A 23,179-nucleotide genomic window follows, 5' to 3' on the forward strand; every position below is an offset into this window, starting at 1 on the left:
TCGGAGATGGAGAAGGCTTTACCTGTCTCTGTGGTTCACAATGAGTACAGCTGCGTCTTCAACGGTTCACTACTCATGCGAGAAAGGAAAGAAGGATGAAGTAAAGGAATTGCCATAGAGACTCATAGCCTTTGTAAAAGCAGAGGGAAGTGGCTCTATGGCAACTTCACAAGGGGTGTGTGGAATTTTGAGAAATACTTCACCTCCTCCACCAACTTAGAGATCTAAAAACCAAGAGGTGCACAGTGAAATACCATATTTAAATGCCATACATCTTTATTTCCCCCATTAACACAGATTTAGCCATCCTGCCTGATGACATCAGGTCTCTCGTTGTCCTTGGGCAGCAGATCGCCAATTATAGGGACAAAACCACAGTGAGAGGCAAGAAGGGCAATTACATATTGAGATATAGAGAATGGCTTCCTACTTGTAAATTGCAGTTTTCTCACCAGTCTAATGAAAAAAAAAAAAAATGGGTGAAATGTGCTTGGGGGACTGTTAAGTGAGAAACAGCTAAAAGGAACTGCTTTTTCCCAGTGGTAGTAGCCAAAGGTGGTTCTTCTGTGTTAATTGTCTCCCCCTTCCTCTCGTCTGTATGTCCCCTCACAGTAAAAACAGTATTGAGGCTGGGCGCCGTGGCTCATGCCTGTAATCCCAGCTACTCGGGAGGCTGAGGCAGGAGAATCGCTTGAACCGGGGAGGCGGAGGTTTCAGTGAGCCGAGGTGGTGCCGGCAGTGGCAGGCAGAGTGTTGAGTTACCTGGTCGGAGGCTGCCAATTTTCAACCCAGTATTCATTCATTCTCCCCTTCTTCTTCTTTTTTTTTTTTTTTTCTTTTGAGACAGGGTCTCGCCCTGCCCTAGGCTGTAGTGCAGTGTTGCTGTATCAGCCCACTGCAACCTCTGCCTCCTGGGCTCAAGCGATCCTGCCACCTCAGCCTCCTGAGTAGCTGGGACCACAGGTGCACTCCACCACACCCAGCTAATTTTTGTATTTTTTGTAGAGACAAGATTTTGCCATGTTCCCCAGGCTGGTCTCGAACTCTTGGGCTCAAGGGATCCACCTGCCTCGGCCTCCCAAGGCACTGGGGATTACAGGTGTGAACCATCACACCCAGTCTCCCCTTCTTTTTGACTAAAGAGCTCTCCTTTTATTGGGAGCAGCAATGTAGCCAGCTGAATAAAGGGCCTTTCCCAGCCTCCTTTGCAGTTAGAAGTGCCCACGTGACATGACTTCTGACCAGTGAGATATAAAGACTGCCTGCTGGGATTTCTGGTCAGGTTTTGCTTGCCCCTTTTTTCTTCCTGTTGCCTAGATCACATCTGATAGTTGGTGTGACAGTAACCATCTTGCACCATGTGGGTAAGGCCAAGAGAACTGCAGAGGCGGAGTGCAGTGGCTCATGCCTGTAATCCCACTGCTTTGGGAGGATCACTTGAGCCCAGGAGTTCAAGACCAGCCTGGGGCAACATAGGGAGACCCCATCTCGTGGCTCACGTCTGTAGTCCCAGCTACTGGGGAGGCTGAGGGAGGAGGATTGCTTGAGCCTAGGAGTCTGTGGCTGCAGTGAGCCGTGATCACACCACTGCATTCCAGCCTGGGTGATAGACCCTGTCTCAAAAAAAAAAAACCAAAAAAACAAAACAAAAAAAAAACTGCAGAGACCTCAGCCTTAATAACCTTAAGTATTATAACTCCCCACCCCTAATTTTTTTTTACCATGTGAGTTAAAACTCCTAAATCAATAAGCCAGTATTTAGGGGGTCTTGTACTTATAACCAAACCCAGTTCCTAACTGAATTTCTACAGAAAACAAATGGCAAATGTATTTTCCTTTTTTTGTTAGAGACCAGGTCTCGCTGTGTCACACAGGCTGGAGTGCCGTGGCGCAGTCATAGCTCTCTAACTCCCGGGCTCAAGCGATCCTCCCACCTCATTCTCCTAGTTTTCTCATGATGAATGATAAACTGCAATTAAGGCAAATCATAGTATTTTCTCCATCTGTAAATTTGAGTTCAGGTTGAAGGGACGTATTTACTGAGGCACCATTACCTGTAACCGTAAAACAAGGGCTGAAGTCTCTGGAGAATTTTTCAAAAGCCAGTAAAATTGAATGAAACATGCTTGCAGAGATGGCCATGCCCTGTCTCCAGAGGCTAAAAACAGGCCAGCTTCAGACCCCTGGCCAGGGAGGCTTAACTTCCTTTCTGCCCCAATGCACCAAAGGAATAGGCCCGATCTCACTAGCATCTGCAGCTCCGTGGGGCTGAGGGTGAGGGCACAGAATTTGTAGTTTACTGAGTACTCAAGACTTTGGGAGTCTGTTATGATCATGTCAATTTCCGGGAGCGAGTAGAGGAGCACTTTGTGGGCCACTCAATCATGCCTTGTGTGGCGGGCAAATCATCAGGAAGCTTATTAAGAATGCAGTTTTCAGAACCCCACCCCAGAGCAACTGCATTTTTAACAAGCTCACTTTTGAAAGTGCACTTTGAAAACCTTGGCCTGCCAGGGAAGACATTCTGTGGGCTGGAGATCCCGAGGACTGAGTGCCTGTGGACTCAAGGGCTCCTCCACCCCCGCGACACCCCTCCAGCTGGGAAGACGAGCCCGAGCGATCAGGAGGAGGGGCACAAGGCCAGGTGGGTGGGCAAAATTCTAACCTAGGGTGTCTCTGAGGCCCCTCCACTTTGAGCATTTGATGACTGAACCTCCTTCCCCTCCCCGCTCCCCCAGCTCAGGGCCACTAGCTCTGAGAGAGTAGGCAGAGGGGAAGGGAAAAAGCCAGCGCCACCTCTCCCAATCATCTTATTCTTGGCACTTTGCTCTTCTTCGTCTGTTTCCCCTTCACATCTCTTTTGCCATTTTTTCCCAAATAGCCCATCTAACACTTCAGAGCGGTCTGTAGCCCTGCAGGGGTACCTGGCCAGGGCCAATGCCCTTGACAGCCTGGGAGGGCCTGTCCAGGCAGCAGAGAATGTGTGGCTCACTCTGCGATCTAAAGACCCGTGTGTCCAGACGTGGATGCTGCACTTACTCCCCAGGGAAGGTGACGCTCTCGCTGTCACCTTGGCTTCAGCTGGTGTCTGGGAGCCGATGCCTGACTCCCGGGCCCCAAGCTTCATTCCACTGCCCTCTGAATATGTTCCAGGAGAATACTTCCGCTGTGGTGACCCAAAGAAGCCTCACACTCCATGTGTCCCAAACCAAGCCCTTCATGGTCCAACCTCCAGTCCTGCTCCCTATCCAGTACTCCAGGTCCGAGGCACTTCCATGTTCCCGACACTCCAGGTCCGAGGCACTGATGCTTTCAGCTGCCCAACCCAGCAATCCGGTAAGCAGAGACTCTAGACCGGTGGGACTCAGCCTGGGCTGCACCTCGGAATTGCCCGAGGAGCTGTAGAAATGCAGATTTTCAGGCCACACCCCCAGGGATTCTGACATCATTGGCCTGAGCATGGGAACAAAGCTGCAGGTGACTGTAATGGGTGGTCAAGGTCAAGCAGGCCTGCGTCCAGCCAATGACACCTGGGGTAGGGGCCCACCCTCTCAGCGTGAGCGCAGGCCAGTTGCTTAACCTCTCTGGGTCTCAGTCTCCTCATCTGTGAAATGGGGCATGAGGTAGTACCTGTCTTCATAAAATTGCTACCTGCATTGATACCTTCTTGAATTTTGCACGTTTTTCTGGCAAAGACTCAATAGGGAGGAAATCCATTGCCCCTCTATCCTACTCTGTTCTGTCCCCATTACCCTCCCCATCCCCCCACCACCGCACCCCCTGCCACACCCTCCAGAGAATGAGGCCAGCTTCATGTGACTAATGAATGGTTTCAGCTCTCCTTGCCCCAGGCAGGAGCAAGTTTGTGTGTGTGTGTGAGAGAGAGAGAGAGACAGAGAGACAGACAGACAGACAGAGAGACAGGGATGTGAGAGAGAAACTTGTCGACAGCATCCCTTAAGCTTATGGACCTGGAAGATCTAGGCCTCACCAGGAATTAGCGCATTGCCCAAGAGAAGGAGGTCACAGCCCCAGCTAAAGTAGCAGGGATGTGGTGAGGGCCTGAGTGCAACGGAGAGGGACCTGATTCCCCTGAGGGGCTGGACTGGCATGGGTTTGGGAGCCCTAAGCTCTGGGCACGCTCAGAAAACTTGGGAAGGTCCCTCAGACTCAGTATGGCTCAGAGGGAGAGGAGCCACCCGTGAGGCGTCTGCCTTCCAATGGGGCTGTGGCCAGCCTGCCCTCGCCAGCTCGTGGGGGGTTCATGTAGTCTAAATGGGGAGAAAAGACCTTCAAAAATCCTGTCTGCAGACTCCTCACAGGCCATTACAAGGGGGCACTCCGGCTGGATTTCTTCTAACATGGAAAAATAGAAAAAGTGGCATTTCCCACACTGTGTGTGCCCTGAAGAAGAGCACACTCCAGTTCTCTTATTGTGATTTTTCCTGACTTCTTCTTCCCCTTTCCTCTTCCTTCTGTGGGCCTGGATGAGCTCTTTTCAGGTCCACATGTGGCCTGCAGGCTTTCCCTGAGGCCATCCCCTGCCGTCCACACCCCTTCGCCTGGCCCCCCCCATGCCTCAGCCTTGAGATCTCTGCCTGCCCTGAGCTGGCTGAGGGGCCCCAGGTCTACCTCCCCAGCACCCTCCACGCCTGTCACGCACCCCTCCTCCTCGGGCGTACTTCACTGCCATCTCCCCTTGCCTGCCTCCCTCCCCATTCTCCCCCTAGCTGAGCAGAATGCCCACAGGTGGTGGGCACTCTCTAGGTATTGACTGGACAGATGGACGGAGGGATGAATGAACACACACCGTCGCCCCATCTGGGGACAAGCGTAGGAAATGGCATTTCGAAACAGACAGCAGAGGCCTCAGGGAAGAAGCAGACGCTGACTGTGACCTCTGGCCTAATCAAAAGAAACCATAAATTGAGTAGATGCTAGAAGGCAACATAAATAGTGTTGTGAAAGAATTAAGGGGATCCGGCCGGGCGCGGTGGCTCACGCCTGTAATCCCAGCACTTTGGGAGGCCGAGGTGGGCGGATCACGAGGTCAGGAGATCAAGACCATCCTGGCTAACACGGTGAAACCCCGTCTCTACTAAAAATACAAAAAATTAGCCGGGCGTGGTGGCAGACGCCTGTAGTCCTAGCTACTCGGGAGGCTGAGGCAGGAGAACGGCGTGAATCCAGGAGGCGGAGCTTGCAGTGAGCCGAGATTGCGCCACTGCACTCCAGCCTGGGTGACAGGGCAAGACTCTGTCTCAAAAAAAAAAAAAAAAAAAAAAGAAAGAATTAAGGGGATCCTAGGCTGGGTGCAGTGGCTCATGCCTGTAATCCCAGCACTTTGGGAGGCCAAGGCAGGAGGATCACCTGAGGTCAGGGGTTCGAGACCAGCCTGGCCAACACGGTGAAACCCCATCTCTACTAAAAATACAAAAATTAGCCAAGTGCAGTGGTGGGCACCTGTAATCCCAGCTACTTGGGAGGCTGAGACAGGAGAATCGCCTGAACCCAGGAGGCAGAGGTTGCAGTGAGCCGAGATTGCGCCACTGCACTCCAGCTTGGGCAACAGAGCCAGACTCCATTTCAAAAAAAAAAAAAACTAATGGGATCCTTATCAGACACACACAGAATATGACCTTCCTGAGTTTTCCACCCAGTGTCACTTTGTTGTTACAGCTATTAGACCTGTTTCTATACTCATTTCACCCTTAGGGAAAAGCCTACATCTTCTGTAGCTCAAATGGCTCTTCTGAGCCATGATGTGATCATGAGATAGATAAAAGCATATTTGCAATATGTTGCCAGCCCAAGGCTGTGTATATTTCATATTCTAGCCTTTTTACTTTAGTGGCTACTTTCTGAGTTTGTAGGCAGGCTTATAAAGAATGCAGATCTAAAGAAACACAGAATTCAGGGACTTTCTTAACACAAGATTCCAGACAGATGTGAATAGTGTTATGCATAGATATTAGACTTGAATATATGTGACAATATAGTAGAGTACAGAAGAAAATATGTAGGATAATATTTCTGGAAGAATGGATTATAAGCTCAAGCATCATATAGAATAGAAAATCTAGAATCAAAATGAACCATTAGCAAACCAGTGGATTTCTTATACTTTTGATAATTTCCCTACCCTATTTTTCGCTCTCAGAGTGCCGGGGTAATCTTGGCTCAACGGTGGAAAAGACAGAGCTTTTAGTATTTTTAATAGCATTAAAGTGAAGATTAGGAGGCCAGAATGCATGTGGCCTTCTGCTCCATGGGGGGCCCGGGCATTAGTCAGAGTGCACCTGCTAGCACCTCCTGGCAGCTCTGAGTGACCCTGCTGTCCTTCTGTGCTTTCCAGGGTTCTCTTTCTTCGTGAGACAGGCTATGAGGGAAGCCCTGATTCACAGGGCCCAGGTAAACCAAGCTGCACTCCTGACATACCATGAGAATCTGTGGCACTGACGGGCAAGTGACTTCTGCAAGCCTGTGGCTGGTCCCAATGCCCTGAATCATCTCTCTCATGGAAGAACCAATTAACACCAATGAATCAACCATTAACGCTGAGGTTGACTTTTCCTTTCTGAAAATATCTGCGTTGTTAAGAATAAAAACCAGGGCCAGGTGCAGTGGCTCACGCCTGTAATCCCAGCACTTTGGGAGGCCGAGCGGGTGCATTGCCTGAGCTCAGGAGTTCGAGACCAGCCTGGGCAACACGGTGAAACCCCGTCTCTACTAAAATACAAAAAATTAGCCAGGTGTGGCAGCGTGCGCCTGTAGTCCCAGCTACTCGGGAGGCTGAGGCAGGAGAATTGCTTGAACCCGGGAGGTGGGGGTTGCAGTGAGCTGAGATCACGCTACTGTACTCCAGCCTGGGAGACAGAGCGAGATTCCATCTCAAAAAAAATAAAAAAATAAAAATAAAAAAAGAACAAAACCCAAAAAGCAGTAGAGAGAGGAGAACACTTAAGCTAAAAGAATTTCTAATTTTAGAACCTCAAGCTCATGACAGCTGTGTAGGGGAGACAGCTTTGGGGACCAGGGTCAATATCACATCCCTCAAACACATGACTCTTCTCTCTCTTTTTTTGGGGGGGGACAGGGTCTCTGTCTGTTGCCCAGGCTGGAGTGCAGTGATATGACTATGGCTCGCTGCAGCCTCAACCTCCAGGGCTCAAGCGATCTTCCCACCTTGGCCTCCCGAGTAGCTGGGACTACAGGCACACGCCACCGTGCCCCCCATCTGGAGATGGGGTTTCGTCATGTTGCCTAGGCTGCACATGGCCCTTTCTTGAAGTATCCAACTAGATTGGGTCAATGAAGCCAATCCACATAAACAATGTCTTTTCAATTTCTTCTTAGACAGAACTTACTTGGAACGGAATTCCAGGAGGTCTCATGCCTCTAGTGAAAAGAACATTCGTTACCACTAAATGGTAAATTTCTCTAAGGTGGAGACGATGCCTTCATTTCTGTCTCCTTGTCAGTGCCTGACACATCATAGGCACATGTTGAAAGATGGGTGAATTGAGTTATAAATGGATTATTAATGAGGGTGCGTCAATATTGACTGAGCCAATCATACCAACATTTAATGGCTGCATGAGCTCATGCCATGGAGCCTGAGGGGATGTCCTCACGATTGGGACCCCACAGTTCCCTTGGAAAACAAACTTAGTTCAGAAATGACTTCCCCTTCAGAAAACAGGAAAATCACGCAGTAGAAACCATTGTACCCCACCCTCCCACACACACATTGCAATTTACTTTTTTAATGCAAATTTAATGAAATAATGAAAAGAGCCTCACACACAGACGCACAAACCTGTCTCTTGTGAAGCTATTATTAGGCAATTGTGTAAAGTAAATGAAGTGGCACAATAGCATCATAACCCTGGAGAGGCAGCAAGGCCAGTTTCATGCAAAACAAGCTCTGAGCATGGAAAGGATTTAAGCATTGCAAATATTTGCAGGGGCTGCCCAAGCCCCTGAAAATTGGATCTGCTCACTCCCTCCTCACAGTATGAGCTCTTAGGAGGCTGGTAGAAAAGAAACCAACCTTTATTCAACAGTGTGCTAGTACCCCACAGGCTGCTTTAATGCCTCATCTTATTTATTCCTTGTTGACAACCCCGTAGAGCAGAGGTCAACAAACTATGACCCATGGGCCATATGTGGCCCTCTGCTTGTTTTGTAAATAAAGTTTTATTGGAACCCAGCCATGTTTGAGCATTTCCACATTGTTTATGGCTGCTTTCCAAGACAAGAGCAGAATGGACTAGTTGTGACAGATTATTTGGTCCACGAAGCCACAAATATTTCCTCTCTCCTCCTTTACAAAATTTGCTGGCCCCTGTCTTAGACATAGGTTACATCAGCTGCAGAACAAATTGGCCTGGAAATTTCAGAGGCTCCACGAAACAGGTTTATTTTTCACTCAGGCAACTGGTCTACTGTGGGTAGGCAGGGGGTTCTGCTCCACGTGATCAGCCTGAGACCAGGTTGCAGAAAAAGCCACTATTTCAACAGGTGGCTTCACAGCAGGAAAGGGAGAGCTGGAGAGTTGAGTGCCAGCCCTTCAAGTGCCATTTTCGAAGTGGCCTGCTCACCTTGGCTGGAGCTGTTTGGATGGCACCACCTGATCAATTACAAGGGGGCTGGGCAATAGGAGGGAAGCACATGGCTGTTTGGTGAGCAAGCAGTATCCAGGCATGGTGCTATCATCACCTCCATTGGACAGACAAGGAAAAAAGTGGCAGTCGCAGAGTTCAGATGTGACACAGCCAGGATTCCATCCCTCATCTTCCTGGCTCTAGAGCCTGTGCTCTTTTCAAAATTCCAGGCTGCCTAGCATTAATTTCTTTTCTTTTCTTTTCCTTTTTTTTTTTTTTTTTTTGAGACAGGCTCTCGCTCTGTCACCCAGGCCAGAGTGCAGTGGTACGATCACTGCTCGCTGCAACCTCCACCTCCTGGGTTCAAGCAATCCTCCCACCTCAGCCTCTTGAGTAGCTGGGACCACAGGCGCAAGCCACCACACCCAGATAATTTTTGTATTCTTAGTAAAGACAAGGTTTCACCATGTTGCCCAGGCGAGTCTCAAACTCCTGAGCTCAAGCAGTCCACCCGCCTCGGTCTCCCAAAGTGCTGGGATTACAGGCGTGAGCCACTGTGCCCGTCCTCCCATTAATTTATTTTCAATCAGTCTCATTCATCGATTTCATTGAAAGTTAGATCCCATCCTACTATCCCAGCCTGGAGACATGGAGATCTAGGGAGCTGTTTCTGAACACTGACATCACGCCATGTGTTGAAGCAGGGGCCATTGTGAGATTCGAAGCTCAGAGGCCAACTGGAGAAAACCCACATTAACATAGGCTTAATAATAGTAATAAATGAATACACACAGCTACCACTCATCTTTCATTCTAAAGATGGGGATAGCATTCAGGGGATTAATTCAGCCGAGTGGGAAAAAGGAAGAGAAATGGGGTGTTCCGAATGACTGTTCCATCCCAAGGACAGGGGATACTCACCTGGTATACAGTCCAAGGAGGTGGCACCTGCAGACCACAGAGCATTGGGTCCTCCTTGGCAATCGCACTTGCATGCTTTTTGGTACCAGGGGTCCTCGCCTTCATCCTGCAGCCAACCAGAGAGGCAGGGCAGAAAAGTCACAGTCAAAGGCAACTGTGGTTGCCCCCCCGGAGTGATCACACTCATTCCTTATGTGTCGTCTATAGCAGCTTTGCTACAATGGCCAAATTGAGCTATTAATCCAGCCTTAATACACACAGCTACCACTCATCTTCCATTCTAAATAAGTAAAATGTCTGCCACCCTGGGCGACCAACTAATAATCTCACAGATACACCCGTCTAGAGGGCACTGTTCACCCCATGATAGTTATCTTCAGGAGTTTGGGGAGCCCCAATCCAAGTTTAGACTCTTCACATCCCCTGGAAGTTCCTATGTGGAGATAGATTCAAGAGTGTGCCATCTGATTGAAGACCTGCTTTACTTTCATTCTCTCATTCAAACACCAATCGTGGAGCTTGCCTAGGTCGAATGTGCTACTGTCACCATCACCTAAAAAATACTTTTTTTTTTTTTTTGAGACAGAGTCTCACTTTGTCGCCCAGGCTGGAGTGCAGTGGTGTGATCTCGGCTCACTGCAGCCTCTGCCTCCTGGGTTCAAGCGATTCTCTTGCCTCAGCCTCCCAAGTAGCTAGGATTACAGGTATGCACTACCACACCTGGCTAATTTTTGTATTTTTTAAGTAGAGACAGGGTTTCACCATGTTGGCGAGGCTGGTCTCAAACTCCTGACCTCAAGTGATCTGCCTGCTTTGGCCTCCCAAAGTGTTGGGATTACAGGCATGAGCCACCATGCCCAGCCAAAATATATTTCAAAATACATTTAAAAACAAACAAACAAAGTGATAGTCCTCTATGTTATTTTTGGCTAGGAAAATTTTCAAAAGCACTATGCATGTACATTACAGCTTTCTTACTGTTACATACCTCGGTAGATGATAATCCCAATGTGGCTAAAGCAAAAGGATGAGACAGAAAAAATCTAATTAATGAAAGAGAAATCCAACAGCATCACTTGTTACATGGAAAAGTGAAATTGAAATAGTCACATGAAAGCTACCAACACCCCTTCTGGAAGAAGTCACGGGAAGTAAATATCTGCCAGGAAAAACATCCGCAGATGCTAAGAAGCTAGGGACGGTAAAATTAAACAGAAAGAACAAGATCATCATAATAGGGCCGGTGCAGCGGCTCACACCTGTAATCCCAGCACTTTAGGAGGCCAAGGCCGGCCTAACACTTAGGCCAGGAGTTCGAGACCAGCCTGAGCACCATGACAAAACCCCGTCTCTACAAAAAATACAAAAATTAGCTGGGCATGCATGGTGGCATGCTCCTGTAATCCCAGCTACTCAGGAGGCTGAGGCAGGAGAATCGCTTGAACCTGGGAGGCGGAGGTTGCAGTGAGCCAAGATCGCTGCACTGCACTCCAGCCTGGGTGACAGAGCCAGACTCTGTCTCAAAAACAAACAAAAAAAAGATAATCAATATTTTTGTTCGTTATAGAATTTTGGAAACTACATTAATGTAGCAAAGCGGACAGGGCAGGGAGAGGAAAACACCTATATTTGTTACCACCAAAGCCAACACTGTTAACATTTTAGTATAAATATTTCCCGTCATTTCCTGTCATTTTTCTATGTGTATTTTTAAATATATTTGAGAACTTACTATGTAAACAATGTTGTATCCTGTTTTCCCTTTCATTTAACCCTAACAGTGTGAAGTTTTTCTGTTTTTTTTTCCTTTCTTTCTTTTTTTTTTTTGAGATGGAGTTTCACTCTTATTGCCCAGGCTGGAGTGCAATGGCGCAATGTCGGCTCACTGCAACCTCTGCCTCCTAGGTTCAAGCGATTCTCCTGCCTCAGCCTCCCAAGTAGCTGGGATTACAGGTGCGTGCCACCACACACAGCTAATTTTTTGTATTTTTAGTAGAGACAGGGTTTCGCTATGTTGGCCAGGCTGGTCTTGAACTCCTGACCTCAGGTGATCCTCCTGCCTCGGCCTCCCAAAGTGCTGATATTACAGGCGTGAGCCACCATGCCCGGCCCAAGGTTTTTCTTTTATTAAATCTTCATCATCATCATCATCATCATCGTCGTCCCTTGTGTCTGCCCAATGTGCTCTTCAGGAGTTGATTCCCGGTTCCCTCACTGTGCCACGATTAGGTGATTTAGGATTAAGACATTGTTTAGAAATTATTTTATAGGTTTGCCTATAATATACAGGAAATATCAAACCACAATCAAAGTATAAGTACCATATACATAATGTGGGAAAATTGAAAGTGTGCAAAATTTAACATAAAACTGACATATAAGCTCTCTTTATAGAAGCATGAATAAAGAGAATGAATTCACACTTTAGCAGGTAAAGAGTTTGCATGTATTAGCAGAAACTGATTGTTTAAAGCCTCACTGTCCAATGTAGTCATGACTAGTCCCATGTGGTATTGGAATTTAAATTAATTAAAATTGGCTGGGCAGGGTAGCTCATGCCTGTAATCCTAGCACTTTGGGAGGCTGAGACAGGCCGATCACTTGAGGTCAGGAGTTCGAGACCAGCCTGGTCAGCATGGTGAAACCCTGTCTCTACTAAAAATACAAAAATCAGCTGGGCTTTGTGGCAGGCACCTGTAATCCTAGCCACTTGGGAGGCTGAGGCAGGAGAATCACTTGAAACCCGGGTTGCAGTGAGCCGATATTGCACCACTGCACTCCAGTCTGGGCAACTGAGTGAGACTCCGTCTCGAAAAATAAAATAAATTAAATTAATTAAAACTATCAAAATTAAAAGTTCAATTCTTCAGTCAAACCAGCCACATTTCAAGTGCTTCAGAGCCACATGAAACTAGTGGCTACTGTACTGGCTAAGAAGATACAGAACGTTTCTATCATCGCAGAAGGTTGCATTGGACACTGCTGGTTTAAAGCACTGATGGGGTGCAGGAAACGCTACCACCAAATATGGCACCTGGACACACAAGGAAACTGAGAAAACTGCAGAAGCAGGAAGGTCTCTCTGACCTGCTCCTGCCCCCTCTCTCCTGAAGCTGGCCATAGAAACAAAAGCAGCCCTTAACCCTTTCTCTCCTGTAATGGGCCATCGAATTCCTTTCACCTCTTCTTCCCTGAAGCAGGCCATCAAACCTAGGAAGGTCAGTCTAATCTTCTCCCCTGAAGACCCTCATGTGACAGGTGTCCTGCCCTATACCCGGAGGGAAGGTGTATCACACAGGGGCACCAACACGAATCTGAACAAACAGGCCTTGTTATGCCTTTCTCATTTATTACCATTAGATCATGCCCTTTGATCCTCCAATCATATTTCCACACAACTGTCCACAAAAATGCACAGATCTTCCTGTTTCGTGGGGTCTTCATCTCTGAAAGCTCCTGTGCCTTGTAAAACTTATTAAATAAGTGTGGATGGTTTTCCCTCATTAATCTGTCTTTCATCGTAGGGGTCTCAGTCACGAATCTTGAGATAAGTGAGGAAAAGTGCTTACTTTTTCTCCCCTACACCACCAAAACTCCATTTCCCAGACTTGTTTTTGTTTTCTTTTGAGACTGGCTCGCTGCAACCTCCGCCTTCCAGGTTCAAGCGATTCTCCTGCCTCAGCCTCCCGAGTAGCTGGGATTACAGCCACCATGCCCAGCTAATTTTTGTATTTTTAGTAGAGGCTGGGTTTTGCCATGTTGCCCAGGCTGGTTTTGAACTCCTGACCTTAGGTGATCCATCTGCCTTGTCCTCCCAAAGTGCTGGGATTACAGGTGTGAGCCACCACACCCGGCCTTCCCAGACATTTTGAACAAAACAAATACCTTTCTTTCTTTTCTGATGATAAAAAAATTTCAGACAAAACCTGAGTGTAAAAAATGGAAATGAAAGTCCCTCCTTTAACCACTTTGCTATTTAAAAAGTGAATCTGATGCTCACAAAAAGCTTTTAGAAACCACACAAAGCCTTTATCATCACAATTATAAAAGCTTTAATTTCAATAATACACATTTCCCTGCTCTGCAACCACTTTTTTTGTGTCCACTGTAGTCCTGGCACTATACTAGGGCGGGGCCTTCTGAAATGGAAGCCTCACTCTCTGCTCACAAGGGGCTTGAGGACCTAGGAGAAGACAGGCCACTGGACCATGCCCATGGTGAGTACTTCGATGGGCTATGCAGGGGCGGCAGTGGGAGTGAAGCACACATGTCTCTTAGCCTAGGAAGATTCAGGGCCACCCTCACCTGCAGCCACCACACTGCTGTCTCTCCTGGGTCCTTGTTCCACTGGTTACTCACCCGCTATGGGCAGAATTGACCTTCTCAGGTAGCAATGAAGGTTAGGGAGCGCCATCTTTGTAGCAGGCCACCAGAGTCCCTGCTATGATCTGAATGTTAGTGTCCCCCCAAAATTCATATGTTGAAACCCAATCACCAATGTGGTAGTAGTAAGATGTGGGGCCTTTGGGAGGTGATTAGGCTTTGCCCTCATACATGGGATTAGTATCTGTGTAAAAGAGACTCCAGGGAGCTAGTGAAACAGGAAAGGTCCCCTTGTCCCCATCTCAGGGCATGCAAGGGAGGTGTGGCTCGCTTCTTCAGTGCCCCACTGCTCAAACCTCTAGGGGAGCATACAGACGGGCAGGCTGTGGGGCTCCAAACCCACGGCAGTGTCTAGGGGTGAATGTTTACAGCTGAGGCCCCAGCACGCATGTGTTACAGGGTGCTCTTTTAGTTTGCCGTCTGTAGGCGGCTTGTGTTAGTCAGCTCCATTAGACTCGTCTCCCTGCCTTCTCACAAGGACAGAAAGCTTTCTGTATCTCAGGGTTCTTGCCTTGGGGTATCGGAAGAATCAGATCACACGTGGGCTTGCAGAATGAGTGCAAGGTTTTATTGAGTGGAAGGAGCTCTCAGCAGATAGGGGAGCCAGAAGGAAGATGCTTTTCTCCTGGAGTCAGGCTTGCTAGGTGGCCCCACTCTTCTCTGACAGCCCGGCCAAACTCCACGTGGTTCCACCGGTTGATGGCCTGGGGCTGCCGGCGTCTATCATGTGCTCTTCCGCCGGCGCACTCCTCCCAACGCTTTCTGCACGTCCAGCCACTTGTGTCTTCTTCCGCCAATGTGCTCCTCTCGACATCCAGCCGCTTGTGTGTCTGCCTGCTAGGGTCTTGGAGTTTTGATAGGCACAGGATGGGGGCGTGGTGGGCCAGGGTGGTCTTGGGAAATGCAGCATTTGGGCACGAAGGCAAGAGTGCCTGTCCTCACCTAGGTCCGTGGGCACAGGCCTGGGGGTGGAGCCCGAGGCAGGGACCACGCGCTGCCCCCCTCCAGTATCACTAGTTTGCCCCTTCCGCCATGGGAGGGCACAGCAAGAAGGTGCCAGGGATGAAGCAGGAAGCAGGGTCTCACCAGACCCAAATCTGCTGGCACCTTGATCGTGGACTTCCCAGCCCCCAGTATTGTAAGAAATAAATGTCTGTGGTTTATAAGCCACCTAGTTTATGGTATTTTATTATAGCTTCTCAAACAAAGACAGTCCCTCAATGTCAGACTCTGTGCTGGCTGAGGAAGTTAACAATGACTTTTAAAAAAATTATTATTATACTTTAAGTTCTAGGGTACATGTGCACAATGTGCAGGTTTGTTGCATATGTATACATGTGCCATGTTGGTGTGCTGCACCCGTTAACTCGTCATTTACATTAGGTATATCTCCTAATGCTCTCCCTCCCCGCTCCCCCCACCCCACAACAGGCCCCAGTGTGTGATGTTCTCTGCCCTGTGTCCAAGTATTCTCATTGTTCAATTCCCACCTATGAGTGAGAACATGCGGTGTTTGGTTTTCTGTCCTTGCGATAGTTTGCTCAGAATGATGGTTTCCAGCTTCATCCATGTCCCTACATGAACTCATCCTTTTTTCTTTTTTTTTTTTTTTTTTTAAGACGGACTCTCGCTCTGTCGCCCAGGCTGGAGTGTAGTGGCGCGATCTCGGCTCACTGCAAGCTCCGCCTCTCGGGTTCACGCCATTCTCCTGCCTCAGCCTCTTAAGTAGCTGGGACTGCAGGCGCTCGCCACCACACCCGGCTAGTTTTTTGTATTTTTAGTAGGGACGGGGTTTCACCGTGTCAGCCAGGATGATCTCGATCTCCTGACCTCATGATCCGCCCACCTCGGCCTCCCAAAGTGCTGGGATTACAGGCGTGAGCCACTGCGCCTGGCCTCATCCTTTTTAATAGCTGCGTAGTATTCCATGGTGTATATGTGCCACATTTTCTTAATCCAGTCTATCACTGATGGACATTTAGGTTGGTTCCAAGAACAATGACTTTTTTTTTTTTTTTTTTTTTTGAGATGGAATTTCACTCTTGTTGCCCAGGCTGGAGCGCAATGGTGCGATCTCGGCTCACCACAACCTCCACCTCCTGGGTTCAAGCGATGCTCCTGCCTCAGCTTCCTGAGTAGCTGGGATTACCAGCATGAGCCACCACGCCCGGCTAATTTTGTATTTTTAGTAGAGACAGGGTTTCACCATGTTGGTTAGGCTGGTCTGGAACTCTCGACCTCAGGTGATCCACCTGCCTTGGCCTCCCAAAGTACTGGGATTACAGGCGTGAGCCACCGCGCCTGGCTTTTTTTTTGAGACAGGGTCTTACTCTGTCACCCAGGCTGGAGTGCAGTGGCAATCATAGCTCACTGCAGCCTTGAACTCCTGGGCTCAAGCCATCCTCTCACCTCAGCACCCCATGGTAGCTGGGACTACAAGCCCGTGCCACCACACCCAATATTTTTAAACATATTTTTTATAGCGATGGAGGTCTCCGTATGTTGCCCAGGCTGGTCTTGAGCTCCTGGGCTCAAGCAATCCTCTGGCCTCGGCCTCCTGAAGTGCTGGGATTACAGTCGTGAGCTGCTGCACCCAGCCAACTTCTTATTATCAAATCCAATGGACTCTTCCCAACACTGACCTTCCATCTTCACACCGCAATGTTGGGTGCTGTCAGTCCCATCTTCCTTTAGCTTCCACCACTCTGGATACACCTTCTCAATCTCCTTTGAGAGCTCTGCTTCCTCCACCCACCCCATAAATATTGCTAAATCCAAGGTTCAGATATCCAGTAAGCACTGAATGGCCTACAGGATATCTTCCCGTAGATGTCTCCTGCTAGCTCAAAGTGGACCCAACCTAGTGTTGACAAGGCTGTGGAGCAACCTGAACTGTCATATGTTGCTGGTGGGGGTGCAAGGTGGTCTAACCTCTTTGGAAAACTATTTGGCAATTTATACAAAGGCTGAACATATATGTGCCCTATGACCCAGCAATTCCACTCCTAAGTAGCTACCCACCAGATATGCATGCATATATACTCCAAAACCAAAAACATGGGCTAGATGATCCATAGCAGCAGTATTTGTAATACCCCCAAACTGGAAATGCTCATATGTCCATCAAAAGCAGAGTGGCTACATTGGGGTATATTTACACAATGGAACATTATACTGCAATACAAATAGACAGTCTAGAACTACATGCCACAGGATGGACGCATCTCATGATGCTGAGTGAGAAGTCCAATGCTGAAGCAGATACACCACATGGATCCATTAAAAAATGTACGAAAGTGGCCGGGCATGGTGGCTCATGCCTGTAATCCCAGCCCTTTGGGAGGCCGAGGCAGGCAGATCACCTGAGGTCAGGAGTTCAAGACCAGCCTGGCCAACATGGTGAAACCCCGGCTCTACTAAAAATACAAAAATTAGCCGGCCATGGTGGCGCACACCTGTAGTCCCAGCTACTCAGGAGGCTGAGGCAGGAGAATCACTTGAGCTGGGAAGGTGGAGGTTGCAGTGAGCCAAGATCACACCACTGCACTCCCAGCCTGGGCAACAGAGTAAGACTCCATCTCAAAAACAACAACAACAACAACAACAACAACAAACTCATCTCCTTCCTCAGACTGTTCTCCTTCCTCTATTTCTTTATTATTATTATTATTATTATTATTATTTTGAGACAGGGTCTTGCTCTGTCACCCACGCTGGAGTGCAGTGGTGCTATCTCACCTCACTGCAGCCTTGACCTCCTGGGCTCAAGCAGTCTTCCCACCTCAGCCTCCTGAGTAGCTGGGACTACAGGCCTGCGCTGCCATGCTCAGCTCATTGTGTTAATTTTTTTGTAGAGACGGGGTCTTGCTATGTTGCCCAGGCTGGTCTCAAATTCCTGGGCTCAAGGAATCCTCCCACCTCGCCCTCCCAAACTGCTGAGATTACAGGCATGAGCCACTGCACCTGGCCTCTTTTCTCTATTTCTTATCTCCTGAGTGGCTTCGCCATCCATCTACCACCCCATCCAGAAGGCTCCTCCAAGCCTTCTCTTTTTCCTAAATCCCTACCATCCTATAACCACCAGGGGCTTTCTCTCCTCTCCATCCCACTGCCTGTTTTGAGGCCCCACCCTCTCTCCCAGGTACTCTACCTGCTAAAGAGAGACTTGTCTCTTTCATCCTCCATGCTCCGAGGCAATGAGGTGCAAACCTGATGCCGCCACTCTCCTGCGCAAAATGCTTTGGCGGGTCCCTGTTGCCAGGGTCTGAGTCCCACCTCTGAGATGTATTACAATCTCTTCATTTCCGCACCCCTACGATGCATATAATTATTAATAAAGTGTCCTTCAAGGGGTCATGGAGATAGATCTACCTCCTGCCCACCTCTCGGGATTTATGTTTCTCACTCTGTACTGCTCGCCAAGCCACAAATGTGCCAGACCGTCTCATGCCTCCGTCCATAGAATTTCTTTGCCTCAAACGCGTCCTCCTGCCCCTACTTCTCCGCCTGCTCAGCCCATTCCCTATAAAGAGGACGTTTCCTGGCCGGACGCAGTGGCTCATGGCTGTAATTCTAACACTTTGGGAGGCTGAGGTGGGAGGATCCCTTGAGCTCAGAAGTTTGAGACCAGCCTGGGCAACATAGTGAGACCCTGTCTCTGCTAAAATAAAAAATAAATAAATAAAAATTAGCCAGGTGTGGTGGCACACACCTGTGATCTGAGCTACTCGGAAGACTGAGGTGGGAGGATCGTGAGAGTTGGAGGCTGCAGTGAGGTATGATTGCATCACTGCACTTCAGTCTGGGTGACAGAGTGAGACCCTGTCTCAAAAAAAAAAAAAAAAAAAGAGCGTTTTCCTGTCCCTCAGCTCACCACTTGCTCTGGCCTTTTCAGTCCACCTTTTTCTTGCCCACAGGTTATAGAAACCCATACAAAAGGTGACTGATAATGACTCACCTCAAAGCATTCATTCATTCAACTAATATTCATTGAGCATCTACTACATTCCAGTCCCAGCTTTAGGTGCTGGGGATAGAGTAGCAAACAAAACAGGAAAAACACTTGCCATCATAAAGCTCACAGGCTAGTGTGTGTGTTGGGTGGGAGTGGGTGGGGAGAATACATTAATGAATGAATGAAGAAAGAGAATAGATAGTATGGAAAATTACGGTGACTGCTGTGGAGAAAACACAAGGAAGTCGGGGACAGGGACTGGTCCTTTTGGGCTTAGGGAAGCCCTCACTGAGAAGGTGATGTTGGAGCAAAGATTCGAAGGAGGCGAGACACCTGTGGGCAAAGCATTCTGGGCAGAGGGGACAGCATGTGCCAAGCCCTCGAGGTGAGCATGTGCTTGGCATGTTCCAGGAAGAACAAGTAGCTCCTGAGCCTGGAGCCAGAGGAGAGAGAGTCTTAGGAGAGGATGAGGTTGGGGGTGTCCGGGAGCCAGTTCCTGCAGGGCCTCGTGGGCCACGTGAGGCTTTGTGGAACTTGAGGATAGACGAGGACATTACTGACCATGGTTTCAAAGCATCCCTCTGGTACAATGTTGTGGACCGGGCTGGCCACGGCAAGTGTGGCAACAGGGTCCGGTTCCGAGGTGAGTGCAGTCATCCAAGGGAGAGAAGATGCTGGCTTGGCCCAGGGTGGTGGCAGTGGAAGTGTTGAGTGGCTGGATTCTGACTGCACTGGGGAAGTAGTGCCCACAGGATCTGCGGGCAGATTACGCGTGGCAGGGGTGGGGGTGTGAAAGAAACGGAAGTCTGAGGCTGAGGCAACTGGGAGGATAGAGCTGCCATTTGCGGGGCGGGCGGAAGGGGAAGAAGGTTTCAGCGAGGACAAGGGATTTGGGGAGGATGGGGAGGAGGATGATCTGATTGGGACATAATGAATTTGAGATGCCTAGGGGACACCCCAGTGTTGAAATCGAGCTGGCAGCCAGACAGATGCTTCTGGAACTCAAGGGGGAGCCCAGACAGGCTGGATGGTGCCCTGTGCTCTGCGGAGTTAATGACCACATGAACTCCTAACCTCAGACCTGTAGCTGTTCATCAAGAGATGCAAAGGAAATCAGCAATTAGGGTCTAGTTGGCTGGGGGCTGCTAGTCCAGGAGATGCTCTGTCCCATCCCCACCCTCAAGAGAAGCTAGGACTGGCTGTGAGGCAGTTTCTGAAGGGCCCTGTTAGTTAGGCCAACATCAATTGTGCCAGGCCAGTGGCTCACGCCTGTAATCCCAGCACTTTGGGAGACTGAAGCGGGCAAACCACTTGAGGTCAGGAGCTCCAGACCAGCCTGGCCAACGCGATGAAACCCTATCTCTACAAAAAACACAAAAATTAGCTGGGCGTGGTGGTGCGTGCCTGTCATCCCAGCTACTAGGGAGGCTGAAGCAGGAGAATTGATTGAACCCCAGCGGGCGTAAGGTTGCAGTGAGCCAAGATCATGCCACTGCACTCTACCCTGGGCAACAGAGCGAGACTCCGTCTCAAAAAAAAAAAAAAAACAGTGCCAGATCCTCTTTTTGGGAGACCAAAGGCAAGGGGTATTGGTCACTGACAGTGTGGCTTTCATAACCAAATCCACTTGGCTCAAAGGCCATGTCTGTCACTGAAGAGGGTCTGGTCTGTTGAGCTGTCACTGAGCAAACCTAGAGTCCAAGGAAGAGAGGCCTGCTTTCAGAGCCAATTCCTGGGTGCAATCCAATTTTGGACCAATTTCTTGCATTTCTTTTCCTCCCAGACTCCCCTCCCCCAGAAAGCATTTGTCTGTAGATAGCCTGGGGTTCTGAGGTAACAGACCCTTATGGAAATGAGCGGAGAAAGAAGGAACGACAGGCGTTTTACAGAAAAAGCTGTCACCAAAGGAGAATCAACATGGCTGCTGCAGTCCCGCACAACAATTTAATCACCAACAAACTGGAGAACGAAAGCATTTTTGGCGACAACATATTGTGATGGCAAAAACTGCAATTAGTTTTGCACCAACCTAATAGTATCATACCAGAAAATAGCATTGTTGGAAGGGGAACAAGAGAAAAATCTCAGCCTCTAAAGGAAAAATAGTGAAATATTTCAATTATGTGGTTGCATATTTTTCTCCCTGTTTAGATGGCTTCTGTGATTCCGCCACATGTTACATGAGACATCTGCCAGTCATCAATCTTAGGTTTATGCAATATGGGCTTAGATTTATGCAATATGGGCTCATTCTGCCCCTTGGTCCAAAAGGGCCACTCTACTGTGGGGAAACCCTTGTTGTCACAGCAGGAAATTTCAAGGCGTGTCTATTTCTTGAAATGTACCTTGCAACCCATGAGGAAAGGCGCGCTTTAGATACACACAGGAAAACCTAGTTTGGTCTCTTGGATTGGGTATCACCAACTACAGAGCGTTCCTTCCCATGGAAACAGATGAAGCCGAGAAGAAAAGCATAAAATTATGAATGATTAAAAATGGTCTGTAACCAGCTTCCAATCTGCTTGAGAAACAGGAGGAACGCACGCAGCAGGCTGCGATAATGTCCCTCTCGTGAAAGAGAAAGAAGGAATTTGCTTCTGGTGTGAAAATGTTACTATTTTAGGCGACAGGCATATTCATGGGTAAATCTGTTATCTGCACATGCTTCAAACACAGATGAACCTCAACCACATATGCTAAGCAAAAGACAAAAGACCACATGCTGTGTGACTCCATTGAAATGAACTGTCCAGAACTGGCTAATCTTTAGAGACAGAAAGTCGATCTGTTGTTGCCCAGGGGCCGGGGGAGGGGGGAGACAGAGAGAATGGGGAGTGAGGGCTTAATGTTTGGGTGATGAAAATGTTCTAAAATTAGATTGTGTGCTCCACAAATCTGTAAATATACTTAAAACGATCGAACAATAGACTTTCAATGGGTGAATTTAAGAGTATATAAATTACATCTCAATAAAGCTGCTTTAAAAAAAACCCTGCAATCCCTGATGGTAACACAGTCACCTATAAGTTGACGCTGAAGGACTTTTTTTGTTTTCATATAATAAACATGACCAAGTAATGAAGTAAGATATTTTAATACGATAGATGGTCTAAAAATCCTTATTGGCATTGAATCCAATACGTGTGGTGTAAGAGAAATAGAAGCCTGACTCCATTATAAGACATAGGAAGCTGGGCGTGGTGGCTCACGCCTGTAATCCCAGCACTTTGGGAGGCCGAGGCAGGCAGATCAACTGAGGTCGGGAGTTCGAGACCAGCCTGGCCAACATGGAGAAACCCCGTCTCTACTGAAATTACAAAAATGATCCAGGCGTGGTGGCACACGCCTGTAATCCCAGCCACTCGGGAGGCTGGGGCGGGAGAATCACTTGAACCCGGGAGATGGAGGTTGTGGTGAGCCAAGATCATGCCATTGCACTCCAGCCTGGGCAACAAGAGTGAAATTCTCAAAAAAAAAAAAAAAAAAAAAAAGACGTAGGAAATGCCTTACTATGATGCTGTGTGCTCTCCGAAATGAACCTTCATCCAACGCCTAAGTGAAGGCAATTTCTTTACCTTATTTCACTGTAATGAGGAGACACTGCCACTGAAGGACAGAAGCAGCGGAGGGTAAATTGGACGAAGAGCCTTTGTCTTCAGGTTCCCAGCTGTGCAATGGGACGCATCTTTCCCATGGCTATGCGCCTTATGCATCTCCATCTGGATAATATACTGATTAAGTGCAGTGATTGTGTCCTCTGTCCCCTGGAGCATCCCTCTGGCCCAGGGTAGGGCACACAGTAGGTTGCCAAGCCACACTGGCTATTTTTGGCTGGCTGCTTTCCTTCCAAGTGCTGTTAAAGGCCTGCGTTAAGCGGGTAAGATAATTTAATCTCCCCAAACCTTCCCACTGGCCCACGTTGCAGGCCACCTGAAGAGACGATGTTCTCTGCTCTTCGTGGACATTTCTGGAGCTCCCCAGCCATGCACAAAGATTGGTAAACTTCAGAACACGAAAGAGTGCTATCCTTCATGCCTCCTGACAGGCTGTCTTTTATTGCTGATATCCACTAACTGGGCAGGTCTAATTTTAAAATGCTTTGGTAAACATTTCTAGGACTTCTTCCCATCGCGGGGGTGGGGAGGTCACAGAACAGGGTTGTTAGACTCAGCACTGTGGAAGCAACAAGGATCTGCCCTGCATGTCAAGTCCTTTTTTTTTTTTTTTTTTTTTTTTTGAGGTAGAGTCTCGCTCAGTCACCCAGGCTGGAGTGCAATGGCATGATCTCAGCTCACTGCAACCTCCCTCTCCAGCA

At 48.4% G+C, this 23,179-nt stretch overlaps 2 protein-coding genes across 2 annotated transcripts in view; one reads left to right on the top strand and one right to left on the bottom strand.

The window, feature by feature from the left end:
• The window catches only part of CDKL5 (cyclin dependent kinase like 5), a 233,767-nt gene extending 227,212 nt beyond the window's left edge, over positions 1-6,555 (top strand). Inside the window, exons 20-21 of the mRNA XM_055269087.2 lie at positions 3,154-3,336; positions 6,356-6,555. Coding sequence (XP_055125062.1) covers positions 3,154-3,336; positions 6,356-6,459 — 287 coding nt within the window. The 3' untranslated portion in view covers positions 6,460-6,555. The remainder of the gene's footprint in view (positions 1-3,153; positions 3,337-6,355) is intronic.
• Positions 1-23,179, bottom strand: part of RS1 (retinoschisin 1) — a 35,221-nt gene that overhangs the window by 10,273 nt on the left and 1,769 nt on the right. Inside the window, exons 2-3 of the mRNA XM_055269094.2 lie at positions 10,516-10,541; positions 9,528-9,633 (exon numbers count right to left, since the gene is read on the bottom strand). Coding sequence (XP_055125069.1) covers positions 9,528-9,633; positions 10,516-10,541 — 132 coding nt within the window. The remainder of the gene's footprint in view (positions 1-9,527; positions 9,634-10,515; positions 10,542-23,179) is intronic.

Source organism: Symphalangus syndactylus, chromosome X (genome assembly GCF_028878055.3).
Source record: "Symphalangus syndactylus isolate Jambi chromosome X, NHGRI_mSymSyn1-v2.1_pri, whole genome shotgun sequence".
NCBI lineage: Eukaryota > Metazoa > Chordata > Mammalia > Primates > Hylobatidae > Symphalangus > Symphalangus syndactylus.